We start from the raw sequence: 20752 nt of genomic DNA, 5'->3' as shown, positions 1-20752 counted from the left end.
AAAGAAAAAAAATAAAGTCTCACACATTCACTTGAAAATATGAAGTTTATCTTCTCTTGTTGAAAGGGCGGCACGGTGGTGTAGTGGTTAGCGCTGTCGCCTCACAGCAAGAAGGTCCGGGTTCGAGCCCCGTGGCCGGCGAGGGCCTTTCTGTGCGGAGTTTGCATGTTCTCCCCGTGTCCGCGTGGGTTTCCTCCGGGTGCTCCGGTTTCCCCCACAGTCCAAAGACATGCAGGTTAGGTTAACTGGTGACTCTAAATTGACCGTAGGTGTGAATGTGAGTGTGAATGGTTGTCTGTGTCTATGTGTCAGCGCTGTGATGACCTGGCGACTTGTCCAGGGTGTACCCCGCCTTTCGCCTGTAGTCAGCTGGGATAGGCTCCAGCTTGCCTGCGACCCTGTAGGACAGGATAAAGCGGCTAGAGATAATGGATGGATGGATATATATTCTATTCGCATTCACTGGATATGACCAATCACGCGCTCTGATTGGCTACTCTACTACTAGGATATCAGCTCATATACCATGAGTAGAGAAAAACAAAATGGCAGAACGTGTTGCTAAACCAACCGAGGATGAAATAAAAACTACTCAAAAACAAAACCTCAAATAATAATAATAAAGCAACAAAATATGGAATAAAAGTATTTCATGGTAAGAACGCATCTTTTTTTTAAATTTTCAAGAATTATTATCGCATTTTTCACAAATTGCTCCTGTCATTTCGCCGATTCGTTTACATTCTAAGCGGAAATGATTTTGTTGGCCGTTTTGTATAAAAAGTTTTTAATTTATCGGATTTGCAAAAAAATAAAAATGCTCCGTTTCTCAAATTCCAGTGAACGTGGATAGAATAAAACAGTTATTCCACTCAGTCTTTTCATACATGGCTTATTGACAACTCGGTGCTACGTGCCTCGTCAGCGATCAGCTCGTGTACGACTCGATTTCATGGAATAACTAAGAATAATCTACTGTACATGTATGAGAATATCTGTAACCTTGGTGAAATAAATATCTGGTCAGCTGGTAGAAATTAAAGGCTGTAAATTGGTGTTTCTGGTTATAAGTCATCCCCTCACCCGTTCTCCCAGTTTCTATTTTCCTGGCTGAAAATTAATCCACCTCCACTGATGGGCTCAAAATCTGCCAGCACTGCTGTATTTTCAAATCTGTTTTGTTCCCCAGGACGCAAGAGTGTGTGTCTTTTTATGGTTTTATATGGAGACATAAGTCTTGACAGAGTTCTTAACCCAGTTAACGTCATCAACCTGTAAATTAAACAAAAAATTAAAAAGCAGCAACGGACTGAACCATTTTATCACTAACAAATGAGAATAATCGACAATCAGCTGGCTCAAGGAATGTTGATCGAACGTATAATATTAAATATCATAATCCTCTCCAACCAAACTCAACGAAACACCAACCTTGCTAAATGTATTGTTCCATCAATGTCAGCTCCACTAACAGCTCTATGCTTGGACTGGATAGCATTCAATTAAAAACTTCCTTCAAGAATAAAATATACATCAGCACCAGTGTATAAAAAGACCAACTGGTTTCAGATCAGGCTTTTGTGCGCTCCCATTGTGAGGCTTTTGTGTGAAGTCATATAGCTTAATGGATTTAGCAGCAGCAGCAGGCTGCAGACACAAAGCCAAGAGATGAAAAATGGTGAGACCGTGAGACTTGAAGCCATTTTAACTACAAGTTAGTGACACAGAGTAGAAAGAAATTAACTCATTTGGGTAAAGCAACTTGAATATTGCCCCCCCCCCCCCAAACACCATAAGAGTTCAGAAGTCCAAAAAAAGGCACAAGAAAGGCAGACGGAGAACAATAACCAAGCAGAGTGGGTGTGGACGGCAATGTCCGACTCTGTCCTCCTTCAGGCTTGGAACGCAAAAACAGCATCACGGTGTGCTGTTCCACCTGCATCAGGGTACAATAAGCCTGAAGGAGCATGGACTTGATGCATGTAGACAGTTGGCTCTGGCAAGAGCAGGAGGTGGAAGCACTTAATGTGCGTGTAGTTGTCTGTAGTATAGCATCAAAGCAAGCTTCTCACCAGAGTCGGTGTAAAACTTCTCATTATTATTTTTGGGACTCCACTACCCAGACTGAAATGAACCCCAGTTGATGTTTTAGAGATCAAACTCGAGTGCTGAAGACACATTTGGACCCTGGAGCCAACTGGTAGAGGTTTCCATAACAAGTCCTTCGTTTGGAAATTGGTTTCCTCCAGGGTCAAACGAGAAAGCAATGCTACCTCAACACTGGTCTTTCTAGAAATGTAGCTTGATGTACAAATGCCTCAGGATGTATTGTGTTCACATTAGTGGTACCATGCCAGTCATGCCAGTGTGTGGTCAATTATTCAATGTATAAATTTCCAGTGCGATTGACCGACAGCAGCCACAACCCTTTCACCAGAGGCAATAGACCATGCCTCCTTCACTAGGACCAAAAGGAATACAGAGGCCCCGTCTCTTTCACTGATACCCCTTTTTGACCAACAGGGAATGGGTTCTGTTCTGGTTCATGTGCCAAATTTTGAACCTCATTCTCATTATCTCTAGCCGCTTTATCCTGTTCTACAGGGTCGCAGGCAAGCTGGAGCCTATCCCAGCTGACTACGGGCGAAAGGCGGGGTACACCCTGGACAAGTCGCCAGGTCATCACAGGGCTGACAGACACAGACAACCATTCACACACTCATTCACACCTACGGTCAATTTAGAGTCACCAGTTAACCTAACCTGCATGTCTTTGGACTGTGGGGGAAACCGGAGCAGCCGGAGGAAATCCACGCGGACACGGGGAGAACATGCAAACGCCGCACAGAAAGGCCCTCGCCGGCCGCGGGGCTCGAACCCGGACCTTCTTGCTGTGAGGCGACAGCGCTAACCACTACACCACCGTGCCGCCCAAATTTTGAACCATTCAGAGCATTTTGGCCAAAAACTAATTGATTTGGAAACTGAAAACTTGGTTCCCATGTGGAACCAAAATATAGCTGGTTTTTCTAGCATGAACCATGATTACATCATTGGGCGTGTCATTAGTTTGGAGAGGAAGCAGAGTGCAGCAATGGAGAATGCAACAGAAAAAGGATACATATTCAGAAAAAACATGGCCCAAAAACAATTACAAAAGCTCGCAGGTAATCAATCAATCAATGCGATCCGCCATCTTGCTACTACTGTTAGTACTGTTAGCAATGGGCTAATGGTTAGAGAAGCAGCTTTGTGACCAAAAAGGTCACCGGTGTGATTCCCTGGACCAGTAGGAATGGCTGAAGTGTACTTGAGCAAGGCACCCAACCTCCTAACTGCTCCCCAGGCTGCTCTGGGTATGTTGTATGCCGCTCTGGACAGTAATGTCTGCTAAATGCCATTAAATGTAATGTAATGTTTATGCCTGTTGTGAATTGTGCAACACCCTCCGTTCATGATGTATCCTTGATTAAAACGGTTCTGATCAAAACTGGTGAAAACATGGGCCGGTTCGATACCTGGCATCAAGGTTCAAAGATTCCTGAAAGGAACCAGTTCAAGAACTCATTCCCTGTTGGCTGAAAAGGGGTATGAGACTGACCGGCTCAGTGATCATGCCTCCTTCATTGGGACTGAAAAGCATCCAGAGGCCAGACCTCCTTCAATGGGACCGAAAGGCACACAGATGCCATGTCCCATATCCTGGGACCAAAAGGCACAAAGAGGCCATGCCTAGTTCACAAAGACTGACATGGAGGCCATATCTCCTCCACTGGTAATAACTAATACAGACACCATGTCTCCTTTATTGGAACTGACACAGAGGACACACCTCCTTAACTGGAACTGAAGCACAGAGGCCACACCTCTTTCAGTGCAACCCAAAGGCATGTCGGCCACACCTTCTCTACTGTAACTGTCAGGTACCAAACTCCATGCCTTCGTGACTGGGACTGAAGCCCAGAGGACCATGCTTCCTTTACTGGAATGGATAGAGACGCCCAAATCTGTTCCCAATTTCTACCTGATAAACAACGTCGTGCATCAGCACAGGCGTATTGTAAACATTGGCACCAGTGCAAATGGGCGAATCTTTATACTCTCATTTAACCGTGCACTTTTCCAGGGCCACCCTGACAACCAGGAAAACATCTGCATTAATGCAGTGCTAAACTGCTTCCATGAAGCAATGGCTATATTTCTAAAGAGCCGGTATGAGGCCTTTGACAAAGCACAAAAGACAGAGCAGCTCTATAAGCCACTTAGACCTGAATGAGTCTATAAGTGTGTGCAAGACGAGGAGGGAAGAAAGTAGAGTCTTCTAAAGGACTGGAAAAAAGGCCAAGGGCCAAGAACGGGTCTCAGTCTCACAGGACTGAACACTTCTAAAGAGGCTGGGGAGTAAGACGGGCGGGTCTCACTTTTTCCACTACGCAGTAGTCTGGGAGAAGCTGTATAGCACATTTAGAACAGAGAAAGGTCAGATGGAGAAGCTTAAGTTACTGCCACAAAAACTTGCATAAAAACGTCAAATTCAGGTTCATCAGGCATTACTTTGAGAATATTGTTTCTTAAATATGTTACCACCATACAAACAGCTGGCAATATTAATATTATGGGCATTGCTTATTAAAAATCCTTCACCGGTACTTTGGAAGAAAAAAAAAAAATCCATCAGCCATCTTGTACTAATGATTTCTTCACTCTAGAGATTACATCTCTTGCAACATCCATACAACCACCTTCTACAGACCCATGAGCAGTGATTGTCACTTTGAGCCGATAATTTTAGACCACTTTTGAATCATCATAGCGATCGCGATCGTTGAAAAGCTTCGCATTTTCTGTAGCACAGTCATAAAATTACTGACATCTTGGTTTTCTGAAATGGCGTCATTTTCCTGAGCGCTGCTCTTTGGTTTTAACAGCTGGAAGTAATTAATGGACCTTGTGCGATTTTTAGGATGGGAATTATTGTGCAAACAGTCATGGGGATCTGTAGAGGTTATGATGTATGCAGGTTAATTCAGGACAGCAAAATCCTCGCCAAGACCAGAACTGATATGTTTCGCTCACTGTATGACCAAGTAAGCAACAGGGACATTGTCACCGCAGGAACCTACCCAGATCCGAGGAACACCTTCACGAACCCAGAGTCACTGTCACAGCAGAAACCTTTTGAAGACCACAGGAACTTTCGATTGGTTTCCAGCACAGGAAAATTTTCAGGACCTTGGGAACTTTAGGTGGGGCTTTCCTTTGGAGAAGCCTTTTGAGGATTTCAGAAACCTTAAGTGGGTTTCCATCACAGGAACTTTATCAGGCACATAGGAAGATAAGTGGGTTTCCTTGGCAGGAGCCTTTTCAGGATCTTTTAGTTGGATTTCCATGCCAGGAACTTTTTCAGGCTCTCAGGAACTTCAGGTGGGTTTCCCTTGCAGGAGCCATTTTAGGACCTTGAGATCTTTTTAGTTGGTTTCCATCTCGGGTACCCTTTCAGGTTCTCATGAACTTTAAGGGTTTCCACCTTAGGAACTTTTCAAGGATCACAGAAACTAAGATGGTTTAGGTGTATTTTCAGCTCGGGAACTTTTTCAGAATCTCCAGAACTCTTTGGTTGGTTTTCACCACAAACCTTTTCAGGAGCTCAGCAACGTTTGCAGAAATTCAAGAACGGTACATACTTTACATGTTTAGTTCATGGGCTGTAACTCTAAGAGTCATTTTTGCTCCAGAGCCAGTACTTTGCAACAGGCACCAGCTTGCGAATCTGAACATGGCTTCCTGGACCAGCACAAGTTTCATAGAAGATCCAAAAAGTTTAAAACCTGTGTTTTGCCCCAAACCTCCCTGTACAAACAGGCTGCAAGCTTGGGGGCAAGTAAGTGAGTGTGTGCGCGCGTGTGTTGGTGGTGGTGGTGGGGGACAAACAAGGAAGACATTGTGCCAGTAAAGTCTCCAAAGAGGAGTACAATGTTTGCTCTCCAGAATGTCAAAGATATTTGTTTAAACTGACCGGCCCAGGAAAAAAGATGAAGAACCAAGGCATACAACACCGATTACAGATGTGTGTGTGTGTTGGCTTTATATCAGGGCAGGTCCTACCAACACCTACACTGATTGAAATACCTGACTCCAGTCAGTCAATCACTTTCAGGAGGTCATTATGTTGGTGGTTCAAATGTTTTTTCCATCAATTCACTTTACTGCTTAAACCATTTGTTCAATAAAAATACTGCAGCATAAACATCTGGACAGATATATATTGTACGTATGATATTGTTTGAACCTACACACAGAGCTACCTTGGATTTAAACCAAGCTGTGTACAGAAAATCATTTAATTTAAAATTTGTTACGGAACAGCGGGGAACGTTAGACAGGCCCATTTGTATCTGGATGCATTATATTTTCTGAAGAACCTCCTTCCTTGCCAAGAAAATCAAGGGGCCTTTTAGTTACTGTATAGAGGCCGGGTAATTCATCTTTGTACGAGCATAACAAGTAGGACAGGTTCTCAGAACAGAGGGAGCAGTAGCACCACTGGGCTTCCCAGCTGGACAACCAGAAATGAAAAGCTTGTGTAGGGAAGTCATGTCCAGTGGTCGTGGGCAGGGGCTTACGGGAGTGCCTGGAGGTCAGGTCTGAAAAATAACAACTGCATCGAGAACCAGACACAGACTAATATTTCACCAAGCGCTGAACAAAATCAGGGAATAAAATAATCTAAATTATGACTTCTAAGACAAATACTGCAACTGCAATTTAAGTTGCTAGTATTTTCCAGAAATAAAGCTCCAGGCTGATATTGGTTGGCTACAGGATATTAAATATCGATCAGACATAATTACACAATTATCTTCTTAAATTAAAAAGAAGATAAATTCATGCAATTATTTACTGAATTATTAATTTAAACAATTGTATTATACCTGGTGTCTTGTTGAAGCAACAAAATCAACTCATCTTTCATAAAAAACTGAATTAATCTTAAAAAATAAATCTTGACCAAAGGAACAACAAAAACGTGTGGAATCATTTGTACGTTTGTACCTGGGCTATTTAACAGTTATTTCATGAAATCGAGTCATACATGAGCTGATACCCGATGAGGCACGTAGCGCCGAGTTAACTATAAGCCATGTATGACAAGATTGAGTGGAATAACTGTTTTATTCTATCCACATGGTGTGGTGGTTAGCGCTGTCGCCTCAGAGCAAGAAGGTCTGGGTTTCCGTATACAGTGGTGCTTGAAAGTTTGTGAACCCTTTAGAATTTTCTCTATTTCTGCATAAATATGACCTAAAACATCATCAGATTTTCACACAAGTCCTAAAAGTAGATAAAGAGAACCCAGTTAAACAAATGAGACAAAAATATTATACTTGGTCATTTATTTATTGAGGAAAATGATCCAATATTACATATCTGTGAGTGGCAATCCGTGAACCTCTAGGATTAGCAGTTAATTTGAAGGTGAAATTAGAGTCAGGTGTTTTCAATCAATGGGATGAGAGTCAGGTGTGAGTGGGCACCCTGTTTTATTTAAAGAACAGGGATCTATCAAAGTCTGATCTTCACAACACATGTTTGTGGAAGTATCATGGCATGAACAAAGGAGATTTCTGAGGACCTCAGAAAAAGCGTTGTTGATGCTCATCAGGCTGGAAAAAGTTACAAAACCATCTCTAAAGAGTTTGGACTCCACCAATTCACAGTCAGACAGATTGTGTACAAACGGAGGAAATTCAAGACCATTGTTACCCTCCCTAGGAGTGGTCGGCCAACAAAGATCACTCCAAGAGCAAGGCGTGTAATATTCGGCAAGGTCACAAAGGACCCCAGGGTAACTTCTAAGCAACTGAAGGCCTCTCTCACATTGGCTAATGTTAATGTTCATGAGTCCACCATCAGGAGAACACTGAACAACAATGGTGTGCATGGCAGGGTTGCAAGGAGAAAGCCACTGCTCTCCAAAAAGAACATCGCTGCTCTTCTGCGGTTTACTAAAGATCACGTGAACAAGCCAGAAGGCTATTGGAAAAATGTTTTGTGGACAGATGAGACCAAAATAGAACTTTTTGGTTTAAATGAGAAGTGTTACGTTTAGAGAAAGGAAAACACTGCATTCCAGCATAAGAACCTTATCCCATCTGTGAAACATGGTGCTGGTGGTATCATGGTTTGGGCCTGTCTTGCTACATCTGGGCCAGGACGGCTTGCTATCATTGATGGAACAATCAATTCTGAATTATACCAGCGACTTCTAAAGGAAAATGTCAGGACATCTGTCCATGAACTGAATCTCAAGAGAAGGTGGGTCATGCAGCAAGACAACGACCCTAAGCACACAAGTTGTTCTACCAAAGAATGGTTAAAGAAGAATAAAGTTAATGTTTTGGAATGGCCAAGTCAAAGTCCTGACCTTAATCCAATCAAAATGTTGTGGAAGGACCTGAAGCGAGCAGTTCATGTGAGGAAACCCACCAACATCCCAGAGTTGAAGCTGTTCTGTACGGAGGAACGGGCTAAAATTCCTCCAAGCCGGTGTGCAGGACTGATCAACAGTTACCGCAAACGTTTAGTTGCAGTTATTGCTGCACAAGGGGGTCACACCAGATACTGAAAGCAAAGGTTCACATACTTTTGCCACTCACAGATATGTAATACTGGATCATTTTCCTCAATAAATAAATGACCAAGTATAATATTTTTGTCTCATTTGTTTAACTGGGTTCTCTTTATCTACTTTTAGGACTTGTGTGAAAAGCTGTTGATGTTTCAGGTCATATTTATGCAGAAATATAGAAAATTCTAAAGGGTTCACAAACTTTCAAGCACCACTGTGTATACACACACACAGACAATACTTTTATTCCATATTTTTTTTTCTTTGGATATTTTCGAGGTTTTGTTTTCGAGTCGAGTTTTTATTTCATCTTCTGTTGGTTCAGCAACACTGTCATTTTCTTTTTCTCTACTCACAGTATATGAGCTGATAACCTATGAGTAGAGTAGCCAATCAGAGCAGGCGATTGCTCATATCCAGTGAATGTGGATAGAATAAACCATCATATCCACCCATTATCTGTAACCGCTTATCCTGCGCAGGGTTGTGGGCAAGCTGGAGACTATACCAGTTGGGTATGGTTGAAAGGCGGGGTACACCCTGGACAAGTCGCCAGGTCATCACAGGGCTGACACAGACAAACAACCATTCACACTCACATTCACACCTACGGTCAATTTAGAGTCACCAATTAGCCTAACCTGCATGTCTTTGGACTGTGGGGGAAATCGGAGCACCTGGAGGAAACCCATGCAGACACGGGGAGAACATGCAAACTCCGCACAAAGTCCCCCGTCAGCCACTGGGCTCGAACCCAGAACCTTCTTGCTGTGAGGCGACAGTGCTAACCACTACACCACCGTGCCGCCCATATCATATGGTTTTGATATCGCAATGAATTACACTCTTGAAGAAAACCATGTCTTCAAGGCTTCCTAAAAGATTTAGTTTTGATCCTTTTTCACCCTGTTCATACACAAACCCTCTAAAGTTTCAGCAAAAGGCCAATTACAATTACATGTTCTAGATTTGACCTTTTACTACCATGACAGTATTTGTTACTTTTCCTCCAGCTGCTGTATTTGCACTCAGCTTAAATAAGTCACTCCTCTGAGCTAGATATCCGGTGATGCATCTGTCCTCAGCCATGCAACAGCTGTAATCGTCGCACAGCTCCTATACTAGCAGGATAGTGTTTGGTCTTCTGCTGTTGCACGCTGAGATGCTTTTCTGCTCACCACAGCTGTCTCATTCTCATCTCATTATCTGTAGCCGCTTTATCCTGTTCTACAGGGTTGCAGGCAAGCTGGAGCCTATCCCAGCTGACTACGGGCGAAAGGCGGCGTACACCCTGGACAAGTTGCCAGGTCATCACAGGGCTGACACAGACACAGACAACCATTCACACTCACATTCACACCTACGCTCAATTTAGAGTCACCAGTTAACCTAACCTGCATGTCTTTGGACTGTGGGGGAAACCGGAGCACCCGGAGGAAACCCACGCGGACACGGGGAGAACATGCAAACTCCGCACAGAAAGGCCCTCGCCGGCCACGGGGCATGACCCCGGACCTTCTTGCTGTGAGGCGACAGCGCTAACCACTACACCACCGTGCCGCCCACCACAGTTGTAAAGAGTGATTATACGAGTTGCTATATCCTTGCTGGCAGCTCAAACCAGAAATCTGGACATTTTCCTCTGACCTCTCTTAACAAGGCATTTGTTTCTACCCACAGAACGGTCGCTCACTCAGTGTTTTTTGTTTTTCACACCATTCTGTGTAAACTCAAGAGACTGTTGTGTGTGAAAACCCCAGGAGATCAGCAGTTTCTGAAATACTCAAACCAGTCCATCTGGCTCAAACCAACACCCATACCACAGTGAAAGAAAGTCACACTTTGAGATCACAGTTTTTCCCCCATTCTGATTTTTGAACATTGTGAACATTACCTGAAGCTCTTGATTTGTATCTGCAGGATTTGATGTATTGCGCTGCTGTCAAGAGATTGGCTGATTAAAGAACTGCATCAAACAGCAGGTGGATGTATGGGTGTTCCTAATAAAGTCGCCGGTGAGTGTGTATTTTAAACGCACACATCTCATCTCATTATCTCTAGCTGCTTTATCCTGTTCTACAGGGTCGCAGGCAAGCTGGAGCCTATCCCAGCTGACTACGGGCGAAAGGCGGGGTACACCCTGGACAAGTCGCCAGGTCATCACAGGGCTGACACATAGACACAGACAACCATTCACACTCACATTCACACCTACGGTCAATTTAGAGTCACCAGTTAACCTAACCTGCATGTCTTTGGACTGTGGGGGAAACCGGAGCACCCGGAGGAAACCCACGCAGACACGGGGAGAACATGCAAACTCTACACAGAAAGGCCCTCGCCGGCCACGGGGCTCGAACCCAGGACCTTCTTGCTGTGAGGTGACGGCGCTAACCACTACACCACCGTGCCGCCCCACACATTTTATTTTATATGAGATAGGAGTTTAACCAGAGAGACAACAGAGCATCGTAATCTTTACGCTGAATGAACAATAGCTGAATTGAGAAAGTAGTAAATCATAATTTTAGGTTAAATTGTATTTGTAGTCAACAATACAAAAACAAACAAAAAACCCTCAACATGTTGAAGATGTATCGTCAGGGCGTGGCTGAGAGAAAGTGTGACCGAGAGATGGGTAACTGCTCTAGTCAGATGGTGGAGGTTCATCCTGGTACCGTATAGTTCACATTTGCGGGAAACCGATGTGAATTTCTGAATCGTTTTAATATGCCGCAACCTTTCTCAAGTGTTTGTCTGCTTTTGAGAAATTGAATGCAGCCAGATGTGTCGAGTTCACTCATCCATTCTGGCTCTTGTCTGTTATTTGTCATTTCACGAGAGCATCCAGTGGTCCTCATCCATCTTAGCCAAGTTTCTGAGGAATTGTGGATGAATGCTGCCCTCTAGTGGTGAACATTTATAATGATAAGCTACAGTTCGTCTAAAACAGGGGTGGCCAACCAGTCGGAGCCCAAGAGCCACAATTCTTACTGTGTTACGGCAAAGAGCCACATCGGCACATGAACATGGGCACACAAATATTACCCTTCCTTCTGCGCGTGCGGACACACACACACACACACAGCCACATTGATGTCACACTCCAACTTAACCAATGCCCCACACCAACATGATAATGATACATTTACTGCAGTACCAAGACCACAGGCCAGTCATTTTCAACAGTGGCAACTGGTGAAGAAAATTGTAGGTGGGGCACAAAGGCAGACATTGTTTACATGTGGGAATTCCCCCCATTGGGGGGGTTCCGGGGGGCCTCCCCCGAAAAATTTTGGATTTCTTAGATGCAATTTCCTGTATTCTAGTGCATTTTGGAGTTACCTGTTTAACATCGAAAATGCAAAAGCCATTTTGATTCAGCTTGAATTCTCAATTGCATGACCTGCACAAGACCTGCATTCAAATAAATAAGTATTCAAATAAATACAGTCAGTCGGAAAATGGAAATTACAAAGTGCTAATTTAATTTCCTCAAACAGTACAAGCTCCATAGGCACTGGGAACAGTGATCAGTGCAAGTGCAAATATAGATAAAATATAATACAATGCTCAAATTTTTGAAAGAAGAACACACGCACACACAAATTGATAACTGGAAAACAAATGAACAAATACATAATGTATATACACTACATGCCAAAAGTTTGGACACACCTTCTCATTCAATGTGTTCTGTGTTCTCATGACTATTTACACTTACAGTATACTCTACTCTCACTCAAGGCATCAAAACTGAATGAGCACTCACCCACTACTCAGGCTTGCGTGCCCAAACGCACCTGCGCATTTGTCATGATGTGAAAATACCGTAATGAAACCAAGCGAAGCACCTTTAATAAAATAACCGTAATTAACTGCAGTGAAGCGAAAACGCACATAAAACCACAAACGAACACCAACTTGGACGTGAAGGTGAGAGCCGCATGACACCAGGCAAAGAGCCGCATGCGGCTCGCGAGCCGCGGGTTGGCCACCTATGGTCTAAAACCTGTCTTACTACAGCAAAGCAACCGATGGATGACAATCACCCATGTAGTTATTATACCTCCGCCACCTTAAGGTGCAGGAGGCATTATGTTTCCGGGTTGTCCGTCTGTCCATGCGTGCGTCCGTCCGTCCGTCTGTCCCGAAACCTTGTGAACGTGATACACTGTAAAAAAAAAATAGTTGAGAATACTTGAAATTTCAAGGCAACCGTCTGCATTAAGAATTTTATGTTTTGCCAACGATGTGCCCATGATAATCCAAACTATGATAAAACTGTTATCTTTATTAAGAATTCTTAATTAAGTCAATTTTCAATTCCTCATTCTGCCAACATAGATTTCTCTTTTTGCTGAACAGTGGCATTCACAGTAGTACAAAAAGGCAATTGAGGTTATCACAATTTTTTTTTTTTTAGATTTTTTTGGGGCTTTTTTCACCTCTATTTGGATAGGACAGCGTAGAGACAGGAAATGAGCGGGAGAGAGAGAGACGGGGAGGGATCGGGAAATTACCTCGGGTCGGAACCGAACCCGGATCCCCGGATTTATGGTATGGCGCCTTATCCACCTGAGCCACGACGCCCCCGAGGTTATCACAATTTATCATTAAACTATACATGCCTTTTTCATTGTTCTACACAATTACAAAAATTTTTAAAACCCACGTTGTGGGTATGGCGTCATGGCTCAGGTGGATAAGGCGCCATACCATAAATCTGGGGACCCAGGTTCGATTCTGACCCGAGGTCGTTTCCCGATCCCTCCCCGTCCTGCTCATTTCCTGTCTCTACACTGTCCTATCCAAATAAAGGTGAAAAAAGCCCCCTAAAAAAGTCTGATAACCTCAATTGCCTTTTTGTACTACTGTGAATGCCACTGTTCAGCAAAAAGAGAAATCTATGTTGGCAGAATGAGGAATTGAAAATTGACTTAATTAAGAATTCCTAATAAAGATAACAGTTTTATCATAGTTTGGATTATCATGGGCACATCATTGGCAAAACATAAAATTCTTAATGCAGACGGTTGCCTTGAAATTTCAAGTATTCTCAACTATTCTTTTTTTACAGTGTATCTCAAAGGCTAATGAAAGGAATTTCACCAAACTTGCACCATTTGTGCACTTTGGGACAAACATGAACTGATTAGATTTTGAGGTTAAAAGGTCACAGGACAAGATTACTCTGAGGTCAAATGTCCATCCCCAAATCACAGCTTAATAAGGTGTGTAGTCTACCAGGCGGAGGCATCCCCATCGACGCCGTTGGCATCGAGTTCTATCTAGTTCTCTCTAAATGTGTGTGTTTGTGTGTGTGGGTGCCTTGATCTACTAACCCAGCCAGCATTTCGAAAATGAGAACCCCCAGAGCCCACCAGTCCACCGCCCGGCCGTGACCTTTACTCTGGATCACCTCTGGAGCTAAATACTCAGGAGTGCCACATAGAGTCCAAGTCCTGCAGAGACAAAGCAAATACAAAATCAGGCAAAATCCTTTTTACATAATACACACAGACAGTATCATTTATTCCACAAAGGATTTTGATTTGAAATTATCAGTAGGATTAAAAAAAAAAAAAAAAAAATCAAAATGACTGGGGGCGGCATGGTGGTGTAGTGGTTAGCGCTGTCGCCTCACAGCAAGAAGGTCCGGGTTCGAGCCCCGTGGCCGGCGAGGGCCTTTCTGTGTGGAGTTTGCATGTTCTCCCCGTGTCTGCGTGGGTTTCCTCCGGGTGCTCCGGTTTCCCCCACAGTCCAAAAGACATGCAGGTTAGGTTAACTGGTGACTCTAAATTGACCGTAGGTGTGAATGTGAGTGTGAATGGTTGTCTGTGTCTATGTGTCAGCCCTGCGATGACCTGGCGACTTGTCCAGGGTGTACCCCGCCTTTCGCCTGTAGTCAGCTGGGATAGGCTCCAGCTTGCCTGCGACCCTGTAGAAGGATAAAGCGGCTAGAGATAATGAGATGAGATGAAAATGACTGGGCTTTCGTATTTACAAACCAAAAGGAGAACTCAGGTCACCATAATAACATGCCACTCATTTTTGCGTCTTTCTATTCTTGTAAATATCATCACAAGTGATCAAAATAATTATTCTACCACATTCACTGGATATGAGCAAATCGCACGCTCTGATTGGCTGCTCTACTACTTGGCTATCAGCTCATGTACCGTGAGTAGAGAAAAACAAAATGGCAGAGCAGTGTTGCTGAACCAACTGAGGATGAAATAAAAACTCTACTTGAAAACAAAACCCCCAAAATCATCAAGTATTTAAAAGAAACAAAAATAGCTAAAAATAGGTCCCCTCCAATATCTCCTGTTCCACACTCCAGCCCAGTCAGTGGCAGTGATGCACCTTTAAGTTGGCTTGCCAACCACCAAAAAACCCAAAAAGGAGAAGACCCCCCCCCCACCACCAACAAAAAAAAAAAAGGGGGGGGGGGGGTGTGTGGCAACAAATGGCCCTTTTCCACTACCGTTTTTCAGCTCACTTCAGCCCGACACGGCTCGCGTTTTGACTACCTCAGAGCAGCACGACTCAGCTCGCTTCAGCCCTGCTCAGCACCCAAAACTCGCACAGTTTTGGAGTGGGGCTGAAGCGAGCCAAACCGAGCCAAGTGGGGCTAGGGGCGTGAGGAGACACTCCCCTGTGCACTGATTGGTGAGGAGGAGTGTCCTCACATGCCCACACACGCCCCGCGAGCACGCTGGGATCTGTAAACACTGTAAACCCAGAAGAAGAAGGAATTTCTGAAGCCTTATGCGCCTCGCCTCATCTATACGCTCTTGCCAGTATCTGTTGGCGTTGTCGGTGACAACAAGCCACAGCACCAAGACCAGCAACACTAACGACTCCATGTCCTCCATGTTTATTGTTTACTATCCGGGTCGTGAGACTACCGCTTAAAAGCTCACTGATGTCACTGTTTGCGCCGCCTAACGACATCACGTGACGTCCACCCACTTTCGCTAACTCCACCCAATGTGTCCACCCACTTCCAGCCAGCACGGTTCAGCGCGGTTGTAGTCGAAATGCAACTCCAACAGCCCCACTCAGCTCGGTAGCAATTTTTCACAAATTGCTACTGTCATTTCGCCAGCTTGTTCACATTCTAAGTGGAAATTATTTTGTCGGATGTTTTGTATTTTTGTGTCAAATTTGCAAAAAATAAAAATGCTCCGTTTCTCAAAATCCAGTGAATGTGGATATAATAAAACAGTTATTTGGAGGTTTGGAGAGCATGTCTTGCGTGCTCTCCCTCTCTCTCTTTCTCGAGGTTGGAGTGGTAAAACTTGTACTCTATGTAAAGAGGGGGTAGTGGGATGGGATAATGCATATTTGCACTGGCTTGCACATTCCTTTGCACATTTCGCTTAACTTATGGTGTGCGCGTGTGCGATTGTGAAAAATTGATGCTGCTTTGTATGCTTTATGAGGCTATCCACTTCTATTCTACTGGTCTAAATCACTACAAATTGCTCTAATGACAGATTTGGTGACATTTCCTGTACATTTTATTTATCTTTTTTATTACATCCGCCTGCCAAGGGACTACAGGCGGAAACTAGCATGTACTGCTATAACCTGGTACAGACATCTGTCCTTACCACAAGGATAATGTTTAATTTGTACACTGTCCCTTTTAAAAATAAAATAAACTCTAAAACTCTTATTCCACTCAATCTCGTCGTCCATGGCGCTATGTGCCTCATTGGCTATCGGCTCATGTACAGCTTGATTTTGTGGAATAACTTAAATAAAAACAACAAATAACACACACAATTTTATAAACGGTCCTTTTCACATTTCTATCTAAAAAAAAACCCAACCCAGAGGTATAAGGCAGTTTCTTCCATCCTATATTCTGTATAGATTGAATGTAAAGTGCGATAATATAAATACGGCAATTTGTGCCACGTTTCCTCGGTCCGTTAGATTTATTAGGTCTACTGCCTAATAAAGCAGCAAATCGGTGTAGAGACACATTTTCTTTGTCAAACAACAATTTGCCTGCTGTATTAAATAAAATACTAAATAGGTGTAGCTAAGAGACTGACAGCTGGGTTATATGGCTCAGTTATGGAAAAAATAATAAATTTCAGTATACATTTATGCATCCAGGTTTAAAAGCTGAAGCAACGGCGCACCAACAAACCCTTATCACAGAGAGGGGGGAAAAAAAACCCTTCAACTCAATCCTACACATAATTCACATGCTGTTTATTCATTGCAAAAGTGATTTGATGACTATTTACACCCATGCAAGTGCGCTCACATTTCAACATCCTGGCAGTTTGATTGGCAGTAGACAAGACGATAATTCTGCAGAGATGACCTCTTCACCCTGCTAACCAACAGCTTGTCGGATTTGAGAGTTTTGATAGCTGCAGAAAAAAAACCCACCCACCTGCAGTATTTGTATGCGCAAACCGAGGCTCTATAGCAAGCGGTATTCCATTACATTTTGTTAAACTACAGCTTCATAAAATTCCTTATTTAAAAGGTCTTTTTCAGAAGGAGCATCAATTTGAAGTGGTTATGTTCATAACACAGCTTTACCATGTGACAACTTGTGACTAGTGTCATGGATTCCGAACAAATTCGATTTATTTTGAGTTTTCACAGACCTCTCATGGATTTTTTTTCCCCTTTTCTCAATAAGCGGTCATCTCGCAAACAGTTGACGTGACTGGATGCAACAAGCCACGGCAGAGGATGTACGAGAAATCTTTTCAGGTGTAGAGGACTTTCCCCTGACGTCACGGATTTTTTTCATGCAGCGTCCGCCATATTGCCGGGCAAACAAAGAAACAGCCACGATGGTTAATAATAAAATTCGAGACGACTGCAGTCAGTACAATCTCTCTGAAACGATTAAAAATGTATTTTATACCAGCAGATCGGGTTACATCCAAAAACTGAAACATGCAGGCATTACAGATCCATATAACTTACCCACAAACGTATTTATACTGTATTTAAACGTAAATACAGAGGAAGAAATTCATTGTGCTTGAGTGTACATGTGACAAATTAAAATAAATAAATAAATAAATAAATAAAAGGTGGCTTCTTAAATGTACCCACAAATTTATTTATTCCACTTAAAAAGTGTTCAGCAAACCAGCTATCGGATTTGGGACATTACGACATCCTGAACTATTTAATATTTGGGATTTCAAATTACACCGGAGATGCTAAAGGCTTACAAAACATGGATGCAAACGGCGCGCCTTTTGGTGGATGCCGCCTTTTTCACGGCTGTCTGGGGGACTTGTGTGAATCGTGCAGATCCGAGGAGTTTTTTTTTTTGGGGGGGGGGGGGGGGCGCGTTGGAGTGTCTGATTAGAATTTCAAAGTAAATTCTGTATTAAAATTACTAAATAAGCAAATGTCGTTACAGTCCATGAAACATAGGAAGTACAAGTATGAGAAGAAAACAGTAAATCAGAAAGCTGCGCATGTAAAGCCAATTACGTAACTTGCGTAGGACTGATGGAAATCCTTGCGCGTGCAGTGAAGTACAGCCAGCAGCAGATAATGGCGCGCAGCCAATTGGCTTTACGTGCGCAGCTTTCTGATTTACTGTTTTCTTCTCATACTTATACTTCCTATGTTACATGGACTCCTCGGATCTGCGCGATTCACACAAGTCCCCCAGACAACCGTGAAAAAGGTGGCGATAACGTCAAACATGGACTTCTAATAGTAATAAACAAGCCAGGGCCTAGAGCTAGCATATTTTATGGTGTTTGGCTGAGTCTGCATTACAAAAACCTACTGCTAGTTTAGCCAAGCATTAGAGCTGATAAAATATATCACATCCAAAGCCCACATTCAGATGTACATTTTATTGCTGTACAGAGCTTTCACACTAATCTGATTACCGTATTTTCTGGACTATAAGCCGCTACTTTTTTCCTAGGTTTTGAACCATGCGGCTTAGACAAAGGTGCGGCTATTCTGTGGATTTTTCTTCCACCGCTAGGGGCGCTCTAACCGGAAGTAGAATCAAAAATAAGATAGACGAAAAATCAATGCAAAGAAGAATTAGCAGATCTTTAGCAGATAGAACACGCACGACAAATTACTAACTGGTAATTATTTTCAAATCCAGCGAAGATGATTAAAGTGACTTGTGGTTTCAAACACAGGAGAAATGAAGGTAAATAAATACCGGTTATTTTCTCTTGGTTCTGTTCCGTTTTAATCAGCAAAGTTGCTGCCGTGTTAAAAGGCACTGTTCGGAAAGAATCTATTCAGGTACATACATGTACATTTACAGTACAAAATCGTTCTGTACATGCAGTAAATATCTAATTTTTCACCATAGATATCTGCGGCTTATATATCTTTTTTTTTATTTTTTTTTTTAAAATAGAGCGGATGCGGCTTATATACAGGTGCGCTCTATAGTCCAGAAAATACGGTAAAATATTCTCCACACACAGCGATGCTTTTCTTCCTGTTTAACTGCAGCTTACCATTTTTCCCTCATCTTTCTAGGTTCATCAGGAAGCAGTGAAAGTTAAACCAGGCTTATCGCCATGTCTGTTATTACATCCAAAAGCACTACAGGCCTCTGGTATTGTTCTTTTAGATGGAACTTCTACAGGTTTATCTGTAGAGGTTTACTGAACTGGGGCGGCACGGTGGCGTGGTGGTTAGCACTGTTGCCTCACAGCAAAAAGGTTCTGGGTTTGAGCCTTTCTGTGTAGAGCTTGCATGTTCTCCGCATGTCTGCGTGGGTTTCCTCCACAGTCCAAAAGACATGCAGGTTAGGCTAACTGGTGGCTCTAAATTGACCGTAGGTGTGAATGTGAGTGCGAACGGTTGTTTGTCTCTATGCGTCAGCCCTGCGATGATCTAGCAACTTGTCCAGGGTGTACCCCGCCTCTCGCTTACAGTCAGCTGGGACAGGCTCCAGCTTGCCTGCAACCCTGCACAGGATAAGTAGTTATGGATAATGGGTGGATGTTTACTGAATTGGGCGTCACTTGCGTACACTTGCTTGCCTGGCAACATGGTAAACAGTTGTGATGACGTCACATGAAAATCTTCTATGGGAGCAACTAAACCATCAAGGAACAGTGAAATATAAACAGGGTTTCCCCAGGTTTGACCACGATAAATTTAAGACTTTAAGACATTTTTAAGACCACTTAAATGAGAATTAAGACCTACATCGCACCCATTATGCGGTCGTAGAACACCAGATCAAATTCACAATAATGACAAATGTTTCAAGTAAAAATACTTTTATTATAAAAGTTATATACTTAAAGGAACAGTCCACCGTACTTCCATAATGAAATATGTTCTTCTCTGAATTGAGACGAGCTGATCCGTACCTCTCCGAGCTTTGTGCGACCCTCCCAGTCAGTCAGACGCGCTGTCACTCCTGTTAGCAATGTAGCTAGGCTCAGTATGGCCAATGGTATTTTTTGGGGCTGTAGTTAGATGAGACCAAACTCTTCCGCGTTTTTCCTGTTTACATAGGTTTATATGACCAGTGACATGAAACAAAGTTCAGTTACACAAATTGAAACGTGGAGATTTTCTATGCTATGGAAAGTCCGCACTATAATGACAGGCGTACTAACACCTTCTGCGCGCTTCGACAGCGCATTGATACCTTCACTCCTGAGTGCAGGTATCAATGCGCTGCCGAAGCGCGCAGAAGGTGTTAGTACGCCTGTCATTATAGTGCGGACTTTCCATAGCATAGAAAATCGCTACGTTTCAATTTTTTTTTTAACTGAACTTGTTTCATATCACTGGTCATATAAACCTATGTAAACAGGAAAAACGTGGAAGAGTTTGGTCACATCTAACTACAGCCCCAAAAAATACCATTGGCCATACTGAGCCTAGCTACATTGCTAACAGGAGTGACAGCGCGTCTGACTGCGTCTGACTAACTGGGAGGTCGCGCAAAGCTCGGATAGGTACGGAGCAGCTCGTCTCAATTCAGGTAAGAGCATATTTCATTATGGAAGTACGGTGGACTGTTCCTTTAAAGGTACACAAAAATGCAATAGGCATACCAACACATTAATGCCAAAAGGTGTGCACTCACCAGTCAGAAAGCCAAACTGAGGGCCTCAC

The 20752-nt window shown here is 43.2% G+C and overlaps 1 protein-coding gene across 1 annotated transcript in view; it reads right to left on the bottom strand.

The window, feature by feature from the left end:
- prkx (protein kinase X-linked) overlaps positions 1 to 20752 on the bottom strand; it is a 119299-nt gene that overhangs the window by 37216 nt on the left and 61331 nt on the right. Inside the window, exon 4 of the mRNA XM_060898992.1 lies at positions 13975 to 14094. Coding sequence (XP_060754975.1) covers positions 13975 to 14094 — 120 coding nt within the window. The remainder of the gene's footprint in view (positions 1 to 13974; positions 14095 to 20752) is intronic.

Source organism: Neoarius graeffei, chromosome 18 (assembly GCF_027579695.1).
Source record: "Neoarius graeffei isolate fNeoGra1 chromosome 18, fNeoGra1.pri, whole genome shotgun sequence".
Lineage (NCBI taxonomy): Eukaryota > Metazoa > Chordata > Actinopteri > Siluriformes > Ariidae > Neoarius > Neoarius graeffei.
Note: the sequence above shows the minus strand (reverse complement) of the source record. Positions and strands in the feature narration are given on the sequence as shown.